At 45.5% G+C, this 24,132-nt stretch overlaps 1 protein-coding gene across 3 annotated transcripts in view; it reads right to left on the minus strand.

The window, feature by feature from the left end:
- Positions 1 to 11,323, minus strand: part of CFLAR (CASP8 and FADD like apoptosis regulator) — a 35,560-nt gene extending 24,237 nt beyond the window's left edge. Inside the window, exon 1 of one of the 3 annotated variants that reach the window (XM_072121146.1) lies at positions 11,196 to 11,323. In XM_072121146.1, the coding sequence (XP_071977247.1) occupies positions 11,196 to 11,222 (27 nt within the window). In that variant the 5' untranslated portion in view covers positions 11,223 to 11,323. Of the gene's footprint in view, positions 1 to 1,156; positions 1,350 to 1,491; positions 1,637 to 11,195 lie in introns of those variants that run through there. The other 2 variants (XM_072121147.1, XM_072121148.1) reach the window with 2 other exon arrangements.
- Between the last annotated feature and the right edge of the window lie 12,809 nt (positions 11,324 to 24,132).

Genomic DNA, 24,132 nt, shown 5'->3' on the forward strand with positions numbered 1-24,132 from the left:
ATGTTCTATCATAATCTAAAAAGTTGATCTAACTTTATATGCTTTTTGCAATTTAAGACTGCCATGGGCCATCCCCTAGTTGGGGGACTACTGACAGTGGGCACCCATTGTATACATACATAGTATTCCCCACTCCACGTGGAAGAAAAGCCCTAAAAATAGCATAAAATGGGGTTTGTTGCATGGCCTCAAGTTTTCTGGTGGAGAGGGCATAATAAATGTGGACCAATGAGAGCCCCAGCAGCCAAAGCCCCATCCCAATAGGCTCATTTACATAAAGATTGAAAATATAAAATTCTCACTTAAATGACAGATTAAAGGAAAACAGAAAAAGTAGATCTATAAACCTTGGAAAGTGGCATACAAAACCTGGTTTCAATTGCAGGGGAGTTTTTTTTTTATTTGCAATATTCAGGTTTTTTTTCATGAAAAAAATAAAATAGTTTTTGAATAAACAATAACATACATTATATACATTTATTTATGAAGGGCTTTGCTGGACTGAGTGTTACTCCACCTCTTACAGCCATGTATCTGCACTTGGCGTAGTGCAGTGTCACACAGTGGGGCAGATTTACTTACCCGGTCCATTCGTGATCCAGCAGCGCGTTCTCTGCGGTGGATTCGGGTCCGGCCGGGATTCACTAAGGTAGTTCCTCTGCCGTCCACCAGGTGGCGCTGCTGCGCTGAAGTTCCCCGGAGGCGCGCTGGAATGCCCTGAAATTCACCGGCCTATACCTGGTGAAGGCAAGTGTAATTTTCGCAATACATTTTTTGTCTTGAATGCGGCGGTTTTTCCAAATCCGTCGGGTTTTCGTTCGGCCACGCCCCCCGATTTCCGTCGCGTGCATGCCGGCACCGATGCGCCACAATCCGATCGCGTGCGCCAAACTCCCGGGACAATACAGGGAAAATCGGCGCAAATCGGAAATATTCGGGTAACACATCGGGAAAACGTGAATTGTAAATGACCCCCAGTATTTCTAAACCCTCTTTCTACTACAGGCACTACTGCAGCCTATGGGATGTGCCTCTCCTTTCATTTCCAGCAGTTTGGCAGTCAATTTAAAAGAAAACATTAAAACTGTAATTTTCTGATGATAAACTAAAAACAAAAGATGAAAAACTACAAAATAGTATTTTGCTGCGCCTGTACCTTTAAAATGCTGTAGATCGTGCATTAGGGCGGAGATGGGTGGCAGCTCTGTCTGTGTGAAGTTTCGTTTTCGTTAATTTCCTCTTTGACAGAGACCTTTTTGTACAAGCGTTTTTAAATTACATTTTTCATTTTTAAAAACGTCCAACTGCGCTGGAACGCAGCGTGTGAACGGTACAACCAGCAGCTACACCTCGGCCCGGAAAGTGATTCAATATATACAGTTTCCTGTTAGTCTGTCAGAAGTATGTGACGGCAGGACACAACCTGGGCGCTAACATGTGTATACTATGGGGTGTACTAGTATTAATCTCGGGTATACTACGTGGACTCACCATGTACAGGAGGGCACAGGTCTCCGCCGATATTCAGCGCCTCGTCTCTTCCTGTACGGATCCACCTTTTTCCTTCCTCTTGTGTTGCAGCGCCCCCCTATGGAGGTGATGCGTAGTGCACAGTTCTGAGGAAACTCCTACAAAAGCTCCAGCCACAACAGGGATTTTTTCTGGGAAATCCTGTTACAGAGAAGCCTGAGTTTCCCTATGTAGGATTGTTTGGGACTCATGGAGGGGTATCAGTATTGTTTTTTAAGGTTTGCACAAATTTTTTTCATGCTACTCTTAATGACAAGAAATTTTTAGCAAATTTTCCAACTTATTGGTTTAAAGAGAACCTGTCAATGCCAAAAACGGCACTAGGAGCTCAAAACAGACCGGTGTATTAATGAGGGGGTAGGTCGAGGTGCTGCCACTTCCCCGGACCAACCTGCTCACTCCATAAGCCACCCCTAATCCTGCCATTTCATGAATACGCTGCTGAGTACGTCGCTGAGCGCCAATACTTGTACTTGTACAACACAGAGCACTAAAGAGTTTCTTATCTGCAGCACTCAGAAAGAACTCTGACTCATTGAGAGGGGTATATTAACCCCTTCCCGACATTTGACATACTATTACTGCATGGCGGGACGTGCGTTCCCGCAAAATGCAGTAATAGTACGTCAAGCTTCTGGCGCCGGCTCTGATCGCAGCCCCGGCGTAGTGATCTATAGAATAAAAATATTATAGTATTTTTAGTGTACGCTGTACGACCCCCAAAATATACAAAAAAAAGAAACCCAAAATTGACTATTTTCTTTTCCTCCATACATTAAAGAGTTAATAAAATCTCATCAAAAAGCTAAAGACCCACTAAAATGAAATATTTGTAAAGTGCATCTCATGTTGCAAAAAGCCCTTATATGCCCAAATTGCCAAAAAAATAAAGATTGTATAGCCAATAAAAAGTGACAATGCATAATCTGCTCTGAATGGCGCAGCTCCCCCCTCAATGCCCTGGCGTGTGCCCATACAGCAGGTTACCACCACATATGGGGTATTGTTATACGCAAGAGGGATTGGGTATCAAATTTTGTGGAGCGTTTTGGTATTTTATCCACTGAGAATTTGTACATTTTATGAAAAAAAACATTAATTTACGTACGTTGAGGGGTGTAGTTTCTATAACGGAGTAATTTATGGGGCTTTACTTTTATTTAGGCCTCTTAAAGTGACTTCAAACCTGAGCAGGTCCTTCAATGGCAGGATTTTGCTTTTTTTATGAAAATGTGAAAAATTGCACCTAAAGTTCAAAGCCCCTTAACATCTTACAAAAATAAGAGTATGCATAAAAAACCATTGAGGCATAAAGAAGACATTCGGTGAATGTTAGTTATTATGTTTTTTGGTGTTATGACTCATGTGTGGAAAAAGCAGAACATTTTGAATTTCAAAAATTGAGAATTTTTCCAAATTTTCACCAAATATCTGATTTTCTCATAAATAAATGCAGAACATACCACCAAAATTTTTTAACTAACATGAAGTACAATGTGTCACGAGAAAACACTTTCAAAACCACTTTGATATGTTAAAACGTTCCAAAGTTATAACCACTTATAGTAACACAGGGCAGATTTGAAAAAATGGGCCGTGTCAGGAAGGTGAAAAGTGGCTTCGGCGTTAAAGGGGTTTGCTGTTGAAAGAAAATTCTCAAATTTGAATCCCCTAGTGATGTTTACACAGTAAAGATTATTTTCAACCCTTTACTTTACAATTTTATTCAGTTTTATTGCTGTTTTAAATCCTACCATTCCCAAGGCTAGTCAGTGTAAGTTTCCAGAGGGTGTACACTTCATCGTCCCCCTTGGTGTTGTGAGATCTGGTGAGCCTGTTCAACTCCAGAAGCTACTGCTAGGTAAACTTAAAAATTGCAGCTGTAACCACTGTCTGGTGAGGCAAGAGTTAACACTGTGAATTGAACTGGAGAGTGCTACCACCTGATCATGGGAGTATAAAATCTCTAGTGGGTGGGAGCACATGGTCTTGGTCTGCAGAGTCAGTCAGAAGTGTCAAGGCAAGCTGCCTGACACATTAGGGCAAGTCCGGAGACTTAAGGCCAGAGCCGAGATCTCCCATCTGGACTAAGCTCCATCTTTACCAGCCCAGCCTGAAGCTACTACCAGGCTGTGAACAACCTTCCAGGGGACCGGCTATCTCCCACCAGCCCACCAGCTTGCTGAATCTGCTGCTACTGTTTGGCTGTTGCCTGCTGTTCAAACTATAAGTTGATTTGCACAAAGTTGCCTCCATGTAATCCCTGGATAAGGCTGCTTACAATCACGGGCTCCCCATCCATCACCCAGGAATTCATCCAATATATACCTCAGGGGTTGCCCCAGAGAGAAACCATTGCACCAGCCACTCCCTCCATATTTCTTGCAAACACCACCTGCTGGTGCCCTGCCAGCAGGGCCGGATCATAAGGGGGGCCCCCACCGCTTTGCCTTACAACTGGCCCCCACCAAATGCATGACTGCCCAAATCGCCAACAGTTTATTTGGCTCCGGGCTCCCGGGGCAGCGGGCCAAAACCCGCCGATGTTCCTGACTTTAGTCTATGGCAGAGAGAGGGAACAATAAGTTCTCTGTTCTGCCATAGACGATCGGATTTGAACAAGGATGGCGGCGTCCTGCCGCTGGCGGCGCATAGTGTGACGTGCCAGGGTGTGATGTCGCATCTTTGTTTAAACCCGATAGCCACCTGACACCAGGAAGGAAGATGAGGACGGCGCGCATCGGGGGAACGATGGACAGTGAGTACAATTTTATTATTTTACCTAGGATTATATATAGTTATGATATGGCAGTGGTGGCGAACCTATGGCACGGGTGCCAGAGGTGGCACTCTGAGCACTCTCTGTGGGCTCCCAGGCCATCACCCCTGCACAGAGTTTCCAGACAGGACTCAAAGCCTCCTCCTGCAGTCCCTGGCCATCCAGGATCTGCTAAGATCAGTGCTATTTTGAAGCTACACATAGTTAGCTGCCCAGGACTACAGGAGGAACAAGTAGGTGCAGACACGGCTGTGTTATTATTGGAGCTCCAGTTATGGGCACCGCAATCTTTTCTCTTCAGGGTACCCTGGAAGGAAGCTACAATGATAATCTAAATTTCTCATCTTTCTTTCAACTGCATTGGTGTCCTTTAGGGACAGGGAGTAACATGTTACTGCTTGAATTGCCACGTTGGCACTTTCTATTTAAATAAGTGGGTTTGGTTATAGTTTGTAGTTTGGGCACTCGATCTCTAAAAGGTTCGCCATCACTGGGGGGTTGGGGGTTGTATATAGTTATTTATTATAGGGAGGCTGTATATAGTTATTATAGGGGGTCATATATAATTATTATAGGGGGGCTATATATAGTTACTATAGGGTGTGTATATAGTTATTATAAGGGGTGTATATAGTTATTATAGGGGGACTGTATATAGTTATTATAGGGGGACAGTATATAGTTATAGAGAGGCTGTCACAGTCTATGGGGATTAGTCCCTTGGGACTAAGTAAGTGGACTCCCTGGACCACCGCGGGAGATAACAACCTTAGCCGCACCCGGGAGCGGAGTCTTAGTGAACTCCTGGTCTTCGCCAGAGCCCGCCGCAAAGCGGGATGGTCTTGCTGCGGCGGGAGTCACCAGGTCGCTCCGCGGGTGCGACTAGGCCCGCGGTGGCAGCCAAGGTAGGGACACGAGGACCACGGGAAGGCAGGCAGGCAGGACCATGGGAAAGCAGGCAGGACCACGGGAAGGCAGGCAGGCAGGACCACGGGAAGGCAGGCAGGACCACGGGAAGGACGGCTGGCAGGACCTCTGAAGGACGGCTGGCAGGACCTCTGAAGGACGGCTGGCAGGACCTCTGAAGGACGGCTGGCAGGACCTCTGAAGGACACTAGGATACTGGACCGCCACAGGAATGCAGGACCGCCACAGGAATGCAGGACCGCCACAGGAATGCAGGACCGCCACAGGAATTCAGGACCGCCACAGGAATGCAGGACCACAATAGGATACCACGTAACAAGGGAACACAGGAAACCAGGAACACGGAAACACCACGGAACACGGGAATCACAGAATCCACAGAGGCATCTGGAAACGCTCGGGAACACAGAGGGCTTTCTCTTCAGTAACAGGACATGAAGATCCGGCAGGGGATGCTGGAAGTCGCCAGGCTATATAGCTGAGCCAGGAATGCCAGAGCCAATAAGGAGGACGCTGGCCCTTTAAGGCTGGGAGAAGTCCGCGCGCCCCCTCTAGTGGCAGGAGCACTGCAAAAATCCTGCAAAAATTGGGGTTGCCATCAAATTTGTTTGGCATCAAAATATCTGTTCCAGAGTTCGCTGCCGAAAAACATGGCTGGGGGACAGAAGCAACAGGAGGAGTCACAGGAGCCTGCTGCTGGAAGGCAATAAACCGCAGGGTGGCAGCGAGTTTGTCCAAGAGTTCTTTTTGCGCAGCAATGTCTTGGGACTGCTGGGCAATAGTGCTGGGAAGGTCACCCAGAAGCAGGTATGGATCCTTGACACTGTCCGTGGCTTTGGCAGTGATCATGACCTTGGCGGAGTCCATGGCCGGATCTTACTGTCACAGTCTATGGGGATTAGTCCCTTGGGACTAAGTAAGTGGACTCCCTGGACCACCGCGGGAGATAACAACCTTAGCCGCACCCGGGAGCGGAGTCTAAGTGAACTCCTGGTCTTCGCCAGAGCCCGCCGCAAAGCGGGATGGTCTTGCTGCGGCGGGAGTCACCAGGTCGCTCCGCGGGTGCGACTAGGCCCGCGGTGGCAGCCAAGGTAGGGACACGAGGACCACGGGATAGCAGGCAGGCAGGACCACGGGATAGCAGGCAAGCAGGACCACGGGAAGGCAGGCAGGCAGGACCACGGGAAGGCAGGCAGGACCACGGGAAGGCAGGCAGGCAGGACCTCTGAAGGACGGCTGGCAGGACCTCTGAAGGACAGCTGGCAGGACCTCTGAAGGACGGCTGGCAGGACCTCTGAAGGACACTAGGATTGCAGGACCGCCACAGGATTGCAGGACCGCCACAGGATTGCAGGACCGCCACAGGAATGCAGGACCACAATAGGATACCACGTAGCAAGGGAACACAGGAAACCAGGAACACGGAAACACCACGGAACATGGGAATCACAGAATCCACAGAGGCGTCTGGAAACGCTCGGGAACACAGAGGGCTTTCTCTTCAGTAACAGGACATGAAGATCCGACAGGGGATGCTGGGAGTCGCCAGGAATGCCAGAGCCAATAAGGAGGACGCTGGCCCTTTAAGGCTGGGAGAAGTCAGCGCGCGCCCCCTCTAGTGGCAGGAGCACGCGACTGCATGGAAGAAGCATGCGGCCTACAAGCTGGGAGCAAGAGTGCAGGCCGGAGCCAGGAGAGGTAAGTGAGAGCTGGGGGAGCGGGGACTGCGGCAGCAGGCACGGGTACACCCTCAATCCGTACCGAGGATTGCGGGTGTAACCGTGACAGAGGCTATAGTGATTGCTAGGGGAGCTGTATATAGTGATTCCTGGGGAGCTGTATACAGTGATTGCTGGGGATTTGTATACAGAGATTGCTGTTCCCTGTCTGGACTGCATTCAATGGGGCCCCCACCATATTTTGCGCCCAGGGGCCCCCACAAACCTTAATCTGGCCTAGCCTGCCAGGCTGTAGGTCAGCCCCCTGGACTCCATACCAAGCACCATGACCAAGGCCGCATTAGCCAGCCACTCTGGTATTCTGTGCCCTGGCTCCCTCCAGGCCACAAGAAAAGGCTAGGCCCCAGTTGGGGATGTTGCAAGTGGCGTCACGAACAGGATATTTACTTCTGTGCCTTATACTGGCACTTTAAACTGTCGATTTATAAAGACTGTGCTGCCTAACCCTGCTGCCATACGGGTTAAGGCGCAAGTGTGATTGTGCTTTACAAGAAAGACTGTGTTTTATTGCTGCCAAGTGCTGCTCCAGCACCTACGAGTATGATTCCTGCAAAGAACTGTGTCAGCTCTGCTGCATCTACTGCAAGAGAGCCACTGCAGCACTGAAAGCGTTAACCTCTGCAAGCTCTGTACTACGCAGCAAGACATTAGCCATCTGGTGCAAGGACTTTCTGCCCCACCTCACCGCAGGAATTGAACTCCAGCGTGCCTCGTGGGGTGAAGATGCAGCTGTCCTCGTGGCAGACCCCATCCGGAGGCTATTCACTATGCATCGGCTGCATCGAGGCGTGACTCGGAGCTTCGTCACTTACCTCCAGTCAGAGATAGATTGTGGTGCTCCACCCACACCGAATTCCTCAGCTGCCAGATTTCTCTGAGCTAGGTCCAAAATGGCAGACCATCCTCAGCAGCCATCCTCTATGACTGGGACTCCAGTTCCACCCCTACAGAGGGCCCTCTCCACTATCGGTACTCCAATTCTGGACCTCCAGAGGGCCACCTCTTATGCGAGTACCTTGGCTCCCAGGGCCCAAATCACCCTGATTGTTACTATTTCTCCCTTAGCCCCAGTTGGGGTACTGTCCCGCCTTCCTGCAGAGAGACAAAATCTCCCCTTAGGAGGCCCTACTACCAAAGGGACTCTCTTAAAGGGGCATTGCCCCTTATCAAAAGACGCTGAATAGCCTGCTGAGTATGCAGGACCACCTGCCAAGAGGCCCATGCTGTCCGGTAAGAATACCCTGTCAGCTAGAGGTCCCCACCACCAGTTGAACAGCCCCTACAACAGCTGCAGGTCAGCTCGAGAATAACACTCCCTCCACCATCAGCAATAGAGAAGAATTTAAGCTCCTGCGGTCATCATCATGCGCTCTACAGTGCCCTCAGCTACTGAAGGTTAGTCAAAGAAGTGCCTGCCTCCTTTGCTTGCTAAGATGCCTACTGCCACAGATGTCTTTCTCCCCGTTCCAGCTGCAACTCCAGCTTCTGGGTGTCCAATTTCAGCAGTTCTAGAGCCCACCAGTGTTTCTCATGTTCCTGCTGAGTCGATCCTGCCAGTGGACAATCTCCAGGTGGGGAAAGCTTCTTTTTCACTGGTTGATCCTCCAGCTGCATCGAAACGTGTTCCAGGATCATCTGTTCCTGCTACAGCCACAGCTGCGCCAGATGACATCTCTGCTGCTTCTGCACCTACCTCTGCAGTTCCAGTTTCCACCACCAGATGTCTCCAGGTGACAGATCCCAACACTTCTCCCAGGTTGATGATGTCCAGGCTGCATAGGCCTGCAGCTTTTGATTCTGCCTTTGTTCCAGAACAACAAGAATAGTTCCCTGATGGGTTGAAGCCCACAATCAGGTACTGATGCTTTGTAAATATGATTGCTTTCATTTTCTCTCAATTGCTGGACTTCTCCCTAGTTGTGCTCTGAAAGCACTCCTCTCTGCTGAACGCAGAGTTACTTACACAAAGGACTGTGTCCCTCATATCAAAAGGAGATCGTTTGCTTTTTTCCCTTTTCCTTCATCAAGGACTGTGCCCAGAGAATGGACTCTCTGATACTGATCGCTACAACGTAGGAAAAAGTTTACATTGTATGCCTTCCCTTGCAGGAAAAGGACATTCTTACAGGCTAATTTATTGCCATCAATATTATGGCTTTTCTTTCAGGTTAAAAGGGACACTTTAAATTGAAGTGAAGTATTTTATGCCTTCTCTTTAGAGGAAAAGGACATTACTATATTCGCTACTCCAAGTAGCTGTCCTATTGTAATGTTATGTAACATTTATTAGCTATTTACCCATTGAGCTAATTAAGGCCAATGAGAGGTTTGCACTATTATAGTAACCAATACTATGGGGGACATTTACTTACGAGGCCGCTGGAGATCTCCGAAAGTGCATTGTCCGACTCCAATGCACTGTGCCTCGATTCACAAAGATCGTGCGCCAGATATCCTGCATGTGTCGCTTCACCATCTTCTTCCCGGTGTATGTAAGTGCATTGGATGCAACACAATTTGAATATTAAATCCCGTGCTCAGTCCGAGTCAGTCGGATCATCCGAGGCCCCCCCCCCCCCCCCCCCGATTTCTTATGCATGAAAGGCAGCGCAAACCCCAAAAACAACGAACAGTCCGACGTAAATGCAATCCGTGGACCCTATGTCAAATCCTGACCGCAGGCTTATGCCTCAAATCAGAGCTCCGTACTTGTGTAGCCTCGGTAAACCACAAGTCTTTAAGGGACAAGTGTTTAATGGGTGTTGAAGCCCTGATAAATTACTCCAATTGATCGGCTACTGGTCTTATCAGAAAAAAAGCATGCACTACTCTGATCCTAAGCATGCTTGAAAATTGCCAACTGAAGTTAATGGCCAGCAGCTTTTCACACACAAGTGTTTCAAGGAAGTAGCTCAGCGCTGTGAAGATTGGATTGAATGCAAATGGAATTTGTATCAATGACAAGGGAAAACCCTAGGTAGAACTCTTCCTAGTTCTTTGCTTTATAGTCACACAACTATCTAATAGAATCGCACAATACATAACAAATTCCTGGTATTTCTACTGTGTCACAATGGGGAAATGAATACTTACACTTCCTTTTGTGTTGCAGAAAATATAAAATAGATTCAACTAAAATTTCCTAAAAACAGTTGATCAAATTTTAACAATCCCATATATAAGTCTTGAGAGCTCATGTCCAAATGAATAGGGGATGAGCTGCAGTTACCTAACACCGCCACTACATAGTGATGGGAGTGAATGGGGCACATTTACTTACAAAGGAGCTTGAGTTCGCTGAAACTGCATTGTCTATCTATAATGATGCGTGCAGCGATTTACTAAGATCGTGCGCCTGAAATCATGAATGTGACGCTCCCCCGCACTGGTCCGACAGAGTTCATCATCTTTTTTGTGGTGCATCTTTAAAGGAAACCTACCACTGCTAATGGTAGGTATTAGCTGTAAACACCAGGCACCAGCTCAGGGTGAGCTGGTGCCGGAGCTTACCTTTGCTAGTGTTTTAAACCGCTATATCACGGTTTAAACACATTTTGATGAACAGACCCGAAGCAGCTTCTGCGCTGCGCTTGGCCATGTGCGCGTGGCGCCTCCGGCACTTCCTATGGAGGCACGCACACGGTCGTGCGCATCAAGCGCTGAAGCTACCTCGGGTCTGTTCATCAAAATGTGTTTAAACCGCGATATATAAACAATAGCAAAGGTAAGCTCCGCCACCAGCTCACCCTGAGCTGGTGCCCGGTGTTTACAGCTAATACCTACCATTAGCAGTTGTAGGTTTCCTTTAACAATAATATTTTATGAACACAAAGCAGACAAAAAAATATTAACTCAAATAATTATCATTATATTTAAAAATACTTAATTAAATGGTGCATAGCATAATGTCAGGCTAAGCTCTGTATTTACAAAATGTGAGAGGAGCAACAAAGTTAAAGATACAAAAAGAACTAAATCCATTTATTGTAATAAGAAAAACCACTAAGTAATGTCTTTTACCATTGCCCTAATAATGAAGCAGTTACATGTAGTATGAGTTCCTGTGTAGATGCTGTCAGGCGAGAAACGAAACTTGTGTAGATTGTGGTATGAAAGAGTAAACTCCATCACTGTCAAACTAATACAAGGTTACAGATTACATTACTGGCCAAGTCACGTAAAGTACATTTCTAAGATTATTTTCCATTGTTAATACATACCTTTACTGGGCAAGTAAGGGATGTCATAGTGTCGGGTTTCTTAAGAATAAGAAAGCAGAAGGGAACTGGGAATAAAATTGTCAGACCATGTGATGCAGCCAGGAAATGCAAACCACATTAGAGTTTTGGAGCAACAGGAGGAACTGGATTATTAATTGCCTCTGCCAGGGTTATTCTTATTGAATAGTCTATGACACATGTAATAACAATCTAAATGAAAGACTCTGTACAACTGTGTCCTAAATGCCAAAGTGAAAATGAAAATCTTAAAACAGAATGAATGTGGAGTGCACAGTATTACATTGCAACAAAAAAACATCCACTGATACTTCAATTAAAAAAATCACTAACCCCAAATAAACACTGGGGAAGATTTATTTATTCTAAGATTTAGACCGGTAAGTTCTAAAATGTGCCAGACTCATAACAGGGTCTGATGCTGGATGATTAATGTGACCCAGTGGGGCAGATTTATCAAGCTGTCTGAAAGTCAGAATATTCTTAGTTGCCCGTGGCAACCAATCACAGCTCCTCTTTAAAATATTCATGAGCACTAGTAAAATGAAAGCTGAGCTGTAATTTGTTGCCATGGGCAACTGGGAATATTCTGACTTTCAGACAGCTTGATAAATCTGCCGCATTGGGGCTTATTTACTAAGGGTCGCGGATCACACTTTTGTTGGTTTGTTCACGGTTTTCGGGATTCGCGCAGCTTTGACAGGTATTGCACTGGGATTGTGTTGCACATGACCGAATTGTGGCGCAGCTGAGCTTGCTTTCCTGCGGCAGAAATTCGTGTCGGGCCGTCGGGCGATCCGACTGATTCGGACTGAGCGCAGGATTTAAAGGGGTATTCTCATCTGGGCATTCACATTCAGTTTGATAAATCTGCCATATATAAACATTTCTTCAATTGGATGTTATTAAAAAAAATGTTCCCGTGTGAAGATAATTTCTCATAAATGTAGCCATGTTGTCCCTGAGAAACAAGATAGCTTCCTCGGATACGGCCACCTCTGCTGGAGGGATTACACAAAGAAACAAAAGGTTTTTGTATATGAAATGTCCGGGAGCTACTGCACATCCCACAGACGTCCTGTGGTAATGATCACTGAATCCAGGAGGTCAGACAGGACTCAATAGTGCATGTCTGGCCACCGCTGCCAGAGTGTGACGTGGTCGTAACCGAGGAAGCTATCACTACATTTATGAGAAATTATCTTCACACAGGAACATTTTTTTTAATAACATCCAATTGAAGAAATGTTTCTAAATGGAAGATTAGTGAAATTGAATGTGAATGCCCAGACGAGAATACCCCTTTAACTTTCAATTTGTGTCACAAGACAATGCACTTACATACACCGGGAAGAAGAAGGTGAACTCCAGCGAACCTGAGCGGGGTAGCGACACATTTAAAAAATCGGGCGCATGCTGTAAGCAAATCGTGGCGGCTGCAAATCCTTGTCGGACATTCCGGATCGGCGGATGCAACTGTGTAAGTAAATGTGCCCCATCAAGCGCACGATCTTAGTGAATCGCGGCACAGTGCATTAGCCTCGGACAATGCACTTTCTCTGAACTTTTCAGGTGGGGTATGTAAATGTGCCAGTATGTAGACCTCCAGTTACGAAAAATAAGTCACATGTTTTATTTATTTTCTTATATTTCACTGCCTTGTCACTGTAATTGATTCCAATAATGTCAGTAAAAGGATGAATAGATTAAATAACATCTGCCATCAGATCAGATACTGATGGTAGACCAGTTTGTCTGCCGTTTTCTTCTGTTTCTAAAAAACTTTGTATTACTGCCCGGAGCAACCATATCGTAGAAATATATAAGTTATATTCTGTATGCTAATGAACATTAGGCGCTCATGCCTACGTCGCCTGAGCACCTCGTGGCTCCTTGAGTTCATCATTTATTCACTGCCTTAGAACGATTTATAGGAATAGTGGGAGAATCATCTATTCCTGCACCTAATCACATCCTCCATTTTCCATTCCTGCTATTATACAAGCGACATATTCGTAACACACATAATATGCATGCAGCTACCACAAGTAGGCCTCTGTGTTTAGTGTCGACATAGTGCCGGAGAGGCTTTATTTTGATGTTTTGTATTATTGCCATGGGAGGCTCCCAGCTATAATACCAACCAATCAACACAACGGTGGTAAACTGTAGTGTTCGCTGGTATTGGGGGAGCCCACAATCTTTGAACTCTGATGTCACAGGGGGCAGTAAATTCCGGCAAAATGGTTATACTGCTGCTGTTTAGGTGCTGCACTTTAATTTGACTGCAGCACCTCCAACAGGTTAGCTGTAACAATTGGTGCAGTAATATAAAGTGGCCACTGTGATGTGCTGGCCCTGGCAGAGTGGTATTGTTTCATAACCATATAGTTATGTTTTTGTCCTGAAACAGGGAAGTATTTCAGCTCTCCTTACATCGCCATCTGAAGTAGCTGATTATGACTGATCTTTAAGTAGAATCTTTTAGTATTAGGCGCCCCTATCTCAAATCCTATAAAGGGCCCTGCTTCATGGGAATTATACACTCACCGGCCACTTTATTAGGTACACCATGCTAGTAACGGGTTGGACCCCGTTTTTGCCTTCAGAACTGCCTCAATTCTTCGTGGCATAGATTCAACAAGGTGCTGGAAGCATTCCTCAGAGATTTTGGTCCATATTGACATGATGGCATCACACAGTTGCCGCAGATTTGTCGGCTGCACATCCATGATGCGAATCTCCCGTTCCACCACATCCCAAAGATGCTCTATTGGATTGAGATCTGGTGACTGTGGAGGCCATTTGAGTACAGTGATCTCATTGTCATGTTCAAGAAACCAGTCTGAGATGATTCCAGCTTTATGACATGGCGCTTTATCCTGCTGAAAGTAGCCATCAGATGTTGGGTACATTGTGGTCATAAAGGGATGGACATGGTCAGCAACAATACTCAGGTAGGCTGTGGCGTTGCAACGATGCTCAATTGGTACCAAGGGGCCCAAAGAGTGCCAAGAACATATTCCCCACACCATGACACCACCACCACCAGCCTGAACCGTTGATACAAGGCAGGATGGATCCATGCTTTCATGTTGTTGACGCCAAATTCTGCCCCTACCATCCGAATGTCGCAGCAGAAATCGAGACTCATCAGACCAGGCAACGTTTTTCCAATCTTCTACTGTCCAATTTCGATGAGCTTGTGCAAATTGTAGCCTCAGTTTCCTGTTCTTAGCTGAAAGGAGTGGCACCCGGTGTGGTCTTCTGCTGCTGTAGCCCATCTGCCCCACAGTTCTGCCTACTGTGCGTTCAGAGATGCTCTTCTGCCTACCTTGGTTGTAACGGGTGGCGATATGAATCACTGTTGCCTTTCTATCAGCTCGAACCAGTCTGTCCATTCTCCTCTGACCTCTGGCATCAACAAGGCATTTCCGCCCACAGAACTGCCGCTCACTGGATGTTTTTTCTTTTTCGGACCATTCTCTGTAAATCCTAGAGATGGTTGTGCGTGAAAATCCCAGCAGATCAGCAGTTTCTGAAATACTCAGACCAGACCTTCTGGCACCAACAACCATGCCACGTTCAAAGGCACTCAAATCACCTTTCTTCCCCATACTGATGCTCGGTTTGAACTGCAGGAGATTGTCTTGACCATATCTACATGCCTAATAAAGTGGCCGGTGAGTGTAGTTGTAGCATGTAAGCAAACATTGCAGAAAATGAACTGTGTGCGTTTGGATCTAAGAAAACAGTAAATACCTTTTTTTTTTTCCAGAAATGTGCACAATATTTTGGAATAGGGATGCGATTTCCAAACTTATTTCTTTTCTCAGTGGTAGCTTAGTAAATATCCTTCATAAATAACTTTGCAATTGACTCATCATTTAGCAACACATAGATCTCAATGTTAATAAAATATTATAAGGTTTTTTTTCTTTTTCTTGACATTACCGATAAATGTTGAATTTCCATTAGCTTATGGCAAGTACACATGAATATCTGTTTTTGTATGAAACGTCAGACAGAAACCATTCAAATTTGTGCTAAAGAGAAGTGAAAGTATAAGGAAAAAAAATCATATGATGCAGATGAATTAGTGTTGACCTTATATTTTCTGCTAGAAGAGAATTTCCCCAGCACGTTGTAAAGGTTTCCAGCTGTTGACGCTAGAACACCCCTTCCTATGCTGGACTTTTTTATGTATGACATCATGAATACATATTTGAAAGCACAATGCTAGCACAATAAAATTCCACATCCCATAATAATTCTGTAATCTTAAAGGAAATCTACCATCACAATCAAGCAAGATAAACCAGGGATACTTATATCCACGGATCCAGTTACTGTGAATAATGTAATCTTCTTATAGTTGTTATCCATTGCTTCCATTTTTCTTAAATCAACTTTTACAATTATGCTAATGAGCCTGGCAGGCTACCCTGGCCTCTCTCAGATACCCAGTCAGTGTAATAGCCTGTAAAGCCGACCACAGAGGGGTCAAGCTCATTAGCATAGTTTCAAAAGTTGATTTTAGAAGAAAGGAGGCCATGGATAACACATATAATAGGGAGACCCCTAATTTTACCACCAAAAACTGGGAAAAAACTACTGACTCGAGTATAAGCCGAGGGTGGGAAATGCATTGGTCAAACCCCCCCCAGTAGTATACAGCCTGCCAGCCCCCAGTAGTATATAGTCAGCCAGCTCCCAGTAGTATACAGCCTGACAGCCCCTAGTAGTATACAGCCTGACAGCCCCCATGTAGTATACAGCAGCCCCTAGTAGTATACAGCCTGCCAGCCCCCAGTAGTATAAAGCCTGCCAGCCCCCATGTAGTATACAGCAGCCCGTAGTAGTATACAGACAGCCAGCCGCGGAGAAGAAAGAAGACGGAACACGCTGACATCGGGGCCATCGGTAAACCACGCTGACATCGGGGAGCCGTGCTGACATCGGAGGGTGAGTATATGAGTTTATTTTTTTTAAGTGGGTAATTTTTTAAAAAAATAGACTCGTGTACAAGCCAAGGGGACGTTTTTCAGCACATTTTTTGTGCTGAAAAACTTGACTTATACACGAGTATATACGTGTTATATTAATCATACTTAATTTTGATGGTAGATGATTGGGATAGTGTTGTCTCTGTTCAGCAGTGAAGCAGGGACTCCTTGCATTGTATTTCGATATGACTCAAGAAATCCTGTCCCCAGCAGTGTGGTCGGTTTGACATAGGATCACAGGCTAATTTTAGTTACCAGCTATGCCCGGTTCCTGGCATAAATTATAGTGAATCTGACTATGAGAACACCTGAGTTAATTAGTTTTAACAAACAGTCATACTTTCCCCCAATTCAAAGTTTGCAAGACTTCACACTTCAAAAGGTTCAGGCTTCACCTACCTTTATATTGCATCCTGTTCTTTTTAAAGAGATTGTAACCACTGAATAGTATATAGTTTCTTAATAGTTCACTGTGCACAAAAAAGTATTCTGAGATCCATTACTTTCATGTAAAGTCTTTTCATCTCATTCAGGTTATGTTTAAATTCTTCCATTATAACTTTAAAATCTACTTCCATATTGTTTGTTACATTGAATATTCTTCGCTCCATTGGTCCCCCTCGTGAAAAGTCTGGTGTGAACTTGATGTATGGCTCAGTTGCTGTAAAATCTTGATGCTCTGGTGAGACAAGTGCTTGAGATTCATACGTTTAATGGAATCCTGAACGTTAGATAAGGTTGTGTTGTTTCTTGTCTTCTATATTATAATGTAGAAAAAGCAACTCCTGTCTGTACAGTATATGAGATCAGTAGATACATAAATGGGAATGCCAGGAATGCAGTTGTTTCACATAGTTTCATTTCAGTAGAAAGCTGGAAAATGTTTGTATTACCTTTAGAGTAAGACATTTACTTTTACACTTTTATGAGAATGATTTGGGGCTTGAGATACGAGTCAACTTTGAATTTTAGAATTCTACATTCAGTTGAAGGTGCCAGGACTCTGTTTATAAGGTCAGTACTATTTGTCATACCTCCACCTACCACACCCATAATTGTAATGTAACCACACTGTCTAGGCAGGGGCGCACCTGCCATGAGGCGAGTTGAGAATTTGGCCTCAGGGTGTTACGCCTCCTGCTGGAGGAGGGGGTGGCATTTTGCAGGCTACGAGGCTGCCCCGCTACATCATTCAGATGCAAGTACTATTGCTGACAACGCAGCGCAGGACGTCCTGTGCAGCGCTGTTGTGACACAGGAGGCGCTTGCTAGTACATGTGTACATGTGTCTTGTCTTCCCCGTGTATATGTGTTTTGTCATGGGTATATGTGTTTGTGTCTTCCCTGTGCACATGCGTTTTTTCATGTATATATGTGTGTGTGTGTCCTCCCTGTTTATATGTGTCTTGTCATGTATATGTGTGTGTCTTCCCTGTGTATATGTGTTTTGTCATGTGTATATGTGTTTGTGTCTTCCCTGTGTATATGTGTTTTGTCATGTATATATGTGTGTTTTCCCTGTGTATATGTGGTTTGTCATGTATATATATGTGTGTGTCTTCCCTTTGTATATGTGTTTTATTATGTGTACATATGTGTGTGTCTTCCCTGTGTATATGTGTCTTGTCATGTGTATAAATATATATTATATATAATATATATTTATACACATGACAAGTCACATATACACAAAGAAGACACACATACATATATATATATATATATATATATATATATATATATATATATATATATATATATACACATGACAAGACACACAAATATACATATACACATAACAAGACACATATACACAGGGAAGACCCCACACATATGTACACATGATAAAACACATATACACAGGGAAGACACACACACACATATATATATATATATACACATGACAAAACACACATATATATATATATATACACACACACACACACGACAAACCACATATACACAGGGAAAACACACACATATATACATGGCAAAACACATATACACAGAGAAGACACACACCTATAAAAACATGACAAAACACATATACACAGGGAAGACACACACACATATATACATGACAAAACACATATACACAGGGAAGACACACACACATATATACATGACAAGACACATATACACAGGGAAGACACATGTGTACATGAAAAGACACGTGTGTCTTCCCTGTGTATATGTGTCTTCCCTGTGTATATGTGTCTTGTCATGTATATGTCTGTGTCTTCCCTGTGTATATATGTCTTGTCATGTAAATATGTTGTCGCGGTTACTCCCGCGGTACGGATCGCGGGTGCACTTGTGCCCTCATCTGTGCTGACGCTGTACCCTCTCCCTCGGGCCTGTATTTACCTCTCTGGGTTCCAGGCTGTGGTCTTGGCCCAGACCGCACGCCTGTCTCATCTGGGCCGCGCGCTTCTGCTTTTAGGGCGTGCACGCCGACTCTGCTCCATTTAAAGGGCAGGGCCAGCGTCCTCCTAATTGGCGCTGGCATTCCCGGCTCTGCAACATAATCCGGCGGCTCCTAGCATCCCCTGCCGGATCTTCAAGTCATTCTACTGAAGTGAAAGCCTCCTGAGCGTTTCCAGATGCCTCCGTGGTTCCTGAGTGTTTCCAGACGCCTCTGTGTTTCCCGTGTTCCTGTGGTATTCCCAAGGTCCTACCTTCCCGAGGTCCTGCCTATACTGCTTTCCTACCTTGGCTGCCACCGCGGGCCTAGTCGCACCTGGGAACAACCTGGTGGCTTCCCACTTTGCGGCGTGCTCTGGCGAAGACCGGTCCCGGGTTGCCGCTAGTACAATAATCCCCCGCGGGGGTCCAGGTAGTCCACAGTCTTTTGCCCCTAGAGACTCTTCAACACCCCCGTGTGTGACATATGTGTGTGTCTTGTATACTGTATATGTGTATGTGTCTTCCCTGTGTATATGTGTCTTGACATGTATGTGTGTATATATATATATATATATATAGAAAAAGAAAAAGAAAGTCCAAAGCAGCACAGTGTCCAATGTGGGGACCCCTATAGAAAGGGGGGGGTGCAGAGACTCACCAGTCCTGGTAAAAGACTTGTACATACACAATATCCAAAAAATTGAGGCAGCACTCCCAGGTCAAAGTGAAAAATTGGAAGGGTTTATTCACAAACCGGCCGGTTTGTGAATAAACCCTTCCAATTTTTCACTTTGACCTGGGAGTGCTGCCTCAATTTTTTGGATATTGTATATATATATATATATATATATATATATATATATATATATATATATTTGTGTGTGTATTCCCTGTGTATATGTGTGTTGTCATGTATATATGTGTGCATGTCTTCCCTGTGTATATGTGTCTTGTCATGTGTATATATATATGTGTGTGTGTTTCTTCCCTGTGTATATGTGTCTTGTCATGTATATACGTGTGTGTCTTCCCTGTATGTATGTGTCTTGTCTTGTATATATGTGTCTTGTCATGTGTACACTCACCGGCCACTTTATTAGGTACACCATGCTAGTAACGGGTTGGACCCTGTTTTTGCCTTCAGAACTGCCTCAATTCTTCGTGGCATAGATTCAAAAAGGTGCTGGAAGCATTCCTCAGAGATTTTGGTCTATATTGACATGATGGCATCACACAGTTGCCGCAGATTTGTCGGCTGCACATCCATGATGCGAATCTCCCGTTCCACCACATCCCAAAGATGCTCTATTGGATTGAGATCTGGTGACTGTGGAGGCCATTTGAGTACAGTGAACTCATTGTCATGTTCAAGAAACCAGTCTGAGATGATTCCAGTTTTATGACATGGCGCATTATCCTGATGAAAGTAGCCATCAGATGTTGGGTACATTGTTGCCGCCATGTGATTGGCTGATTAGAAATTAAGTGTTAACGAGCAGTTGGACAGGTGTACCTAATAAAGTGGCCGGTGAGTGTATATGTGTATACAGCATGTCATGTGTGAGTATATAGAAGTATAACATGTAATAGCTGTATATATAGGGTAATGTGATGTGCTGAGAGTGTAAAGAGGTATAACATGTAACATTTGTCAGGATTGGGAGTCTGTGGACCCTCTGGACCACCGCCAGGCATGGTTCTAGCCGACCTGGGACCAGAGTCTAAGTGGCACCCGGTTTTCAACAGAGCAAGCCGCAAAGTGGGATGGACTTGCTGCAGCGGGATACCACCAGGTCATTCCACAGGTGCTACTAGTCCGCGGTGGCTGCCAAGGTAGTACAAGTCCATCCCGCTTTGCGGCGGGCTCTGGTGAAAACCTGGTGCCACTTAGACTCTGATCCCAGGTCGGCTAGTACCATCTCCCGCGGTGGTCCAGAGGGGCCACAGACTCCCAGTCCTGACAGTAAGATCCGGCCAGGGTAACAGAAAGAGGTTGGAATTTAAATCAGGCCAGCGCCAATTATCAGCCGCGGGAGCAGCTGGAGCCCGGGGAGGTAAGTGGTGCCAGGCACCGGAGCCACTAGTGCGCCCTTGATCCGAGACAGGGATCGCGGGAGCAACCGTGACAAAATTTAATGGGGGCCTCCAACAGATTTTGCGCCCAGGGGCCCCCACCAACATTAATCTGGCCCTGGCTGTATCTGTTTTGTACTACATGGCGGTACTCTATGAATTTTATACTACATGGCAGTACGCTGTATCTGTTTATACTACGTGGTGGTACTCTTAATGTATTTTATACTACATGGCAGTGCGCTGTATCTATCTTATACTACATGACGGTACGCTGTATGTATTTTATAGTACATGGCGGTACGCTGTATTTATTTTATAGTACACGGCGGTACGCTGTATGTATTACTACATGGCGGCACGCTATGTCTTTTTTGCATTGTTTTATTTTCATACCAAACCAATATGATGCATCTGGTCCGGACACTCCCTTATAGATTACATATATGCGGGAGGGGGGCATCTTTCTATGGCTCGCTTCGGGCAGCAGAAAGGCTTGGTTCACCCCTGTGTCTAGGTCATTCAACAGGGATGGTATTCACAACCTAGTTTTACCTCACTAAAATATTAGCCCCTTCAGGTGGGGCATGAAATTTCCTTTCTAAAATTCTCTTTTTCCCTCAGACAAAAATGACTCTTCTACCTCATTTTCACATGAGATAAGTTTAGTGGTTGCAGTGGTAGTGTGACTTCAGAAGCCTCTTCTGATCAATAGTATCATCTTTCAGATCACATCAGGCTTTGTAAGCCACAGAACCAAAGATATAGACAACTAAAGACATACAGTAGTTTAAATGTGCAAGAATGCAAAATCCAGTTCCTGCCTATTCCTGTATGTCTATGTCTGTAGCTCACAAAATCAAAAGCTGTTAAAGATAAGAATCTCATCTTTCAGAACACATGACACCAGCACAATGGGCCACATTTACTTACCTGTCCTGACGTGATCCCCGAAAGTGCTGCGATTCACGAAGATTGTGCGTCTGATATCCTGCATGTGTCGCTTTCTCGCTTAGGTCCGCCGGAGTTCACCTACTTCTTCCTGGTGTATGTAAGTGCATTGTCTTGCGACACAATTTGAATCTTAAATCCCACGCTCAGTCCAAATCAGTCGGATCGTCCAACGGCACACCCCCGCCCTCGGTTTATGTCGCATGAAAGCCAGCGCAGCTGCGACACAATCTGATCACGTGCGTCACAATCCCCAGTTAAATACCGGTCACAGCGGTGCAAATCCAAAAAAATTTGAAAAAGAAAATCAGACGAAAGTGCGATCTGCGTAGCCTTAGCAAATAAGCCCCAATGTTTCTAGGTACTTTGGAACAGAAGAGGATTCTGAAGTGACACTCCCCCTGTAACCATTAAGCTGGACCTTTCTCATGAACAAACAAGATAAGAAGAGTCATATTTGCCTGACTTTGGGTGAGATTTCACAAAAAGTGGGAATTCTAGACATTTCATACCCTACCTGAGGGGGCTAGTAGTGTATAGTATAGCGGGGTAAAACCTAGTGACAGGTTTCCTTTAAGGCTGAGGAAGATGCATTATAGAGGTTTATTTCTGCACCTTGAATCCACTACAGCAAATAATCTGTCACCTGAGCCTTGGAGCTACCAGCAGTAGAGATCACAGAATGGCCATCTCTCCCAGTTGCTACGGCTCACATATAGTGGAGATGACCGCCTCATCCTCAAAGAGGCTCTCGCAGCCGCAACAAACACAGAGGGCGCCAGAGACCGGAGAGGGCCCCCCCAGCTGCGAGGCCACCATTGCTTCATCTGGATACGGTGACTATCTCACATTGTTCCCGCTTGTTGTTTTCTACCCCTCGGTATACGATCTTCTATGGTCCATGGTCCCCTCCAAGTAGAGTTAATAAGAGTGCCTAGGCTCACTGGTGATATATAGATGAGCCCTGCTGCCCTGAGTCAGGGTGGACCCATCTACCCCCTCTTATTGGGGCGGGGCCCCCCTTGGCTCGGGCCACCTGCCATACCAGCTAACCCTAGCAGTTGTACTTCCCGATGATTATAGTAGAGAGGCCTTGGAGGGGTCCAGCGGGAACTGCAGTACCGTGCAGTCCATGGAGATCCATTAAAATATAATGTTGCCTTGGTTGATTTTCATGACTGGTATTATTCTGTTACGTTAATAACTAAATTGGTCGGAGGGGTAAGGGGGCAGTTCCTCCGTAGAAAGACCGTTTCCCACATGGGGTGCTTCCTGCTCTGGGGTTCAGAGTAGGAGGCGACTACACTCAAGCTTTTCCCCCACTAGTGACACAATTGTTCATGGGAACCTCTCCCAGGTTTATTTGTTTGATTATCTTTCCACTATTCTCTGCCCTCCCCCTATCTTTTCATCTTTCCTGCCCTTTGTCTTGCTTGGCTCCTCTTATGTGTTATTCCCTCAATGCCAGGGGCTTAAATGTTCCCCAAAAGCGATCCCAGATACTATATCGAATGCATAAGCTTAAGGGCGCTATCTTGTTCCTGCAGGAGACCCACTTCCAAACCAACCACGTCCCTACCCTCCGTAACAGGTACTATCCGACATGGTTCCATAATCCAGCAGCCAAGTCCATAGGGGTATCTATTGGCATCCACCGGAGGGCACAAAAATCGATCCGGAAAGACGGTATGTCTTTATTAAACTGTGAGTGTGGGGACACCTGATCACCGTAGCCTCCCTTTATATTCCCAACAAGGGACAAATCCAGGCCTGCCGTGTGGTTTTGACGGAGCTCCGGCGTTTCTCTGAGGGTGTGGTTGTTCTGGGGAGTGACTTTAATTTTCCCATGGACCCCCAAGGTGGACTGCTCAACCCCGAGACTCCCTTTATCTCCTTCCCAATTTAACTCATTGAAGCACTCCCTACACGACTCACAGCTGGTGGACATTTAGCGAATCCTTAATCCACTGGGTAGAGACTACACCTACTACTCCCCAGCCAATCAATCTTATAGCTGCATAGACATGTTCTGGGTAAGCCACCATGCACTATCCTGGCAACTGTCAGCATCTATAGCGAGCACGGTATGGTCAGATCATGCATCAATTTCTCACTCATTGGAGGTACCCGGGTCTGACCATACTGTCTGGAATTGGCGCTTTAACCACAATCTCCTTAAAGACTCAATTTGTAGGGCCGATGTTAGCCAACGGATTGTACACTTTATCGCTAAACACGCCAACATCTAGATTGCCCTCCCTGTTCTTTGAGAAGGCATGAAATGTATGATCCATGATGTATTCATGAGCTACGGGGCCCGCCTGAAGTGAAAAGAAGCAGTCAAAGTTAAGGGATTATTAGCTAGGATCCATATTCTAGGGGCTAAACACAAAATGGGGGGGGGGGGGGGCTGGGAACAGGCCTGCCTAAACTCTTAAACCAGAAATATCTTCCAGGACAACAATAGAAGATTCTTCTACGAA

This window comes from Engystomops pustulosus, chromosome 8 (assembly GCF_040894005.1).
Source record: "Engystomops pustulosus chromosome 8, aEngPut4.maternal, whole genome shotgun sequence".
Classification (NCBI taxonomy): Eukaryota; Metazoa; Chordata; class Amphibia; order Anura; family Leptodactylidae; genus Engystomops; species Engystomops pustulosus.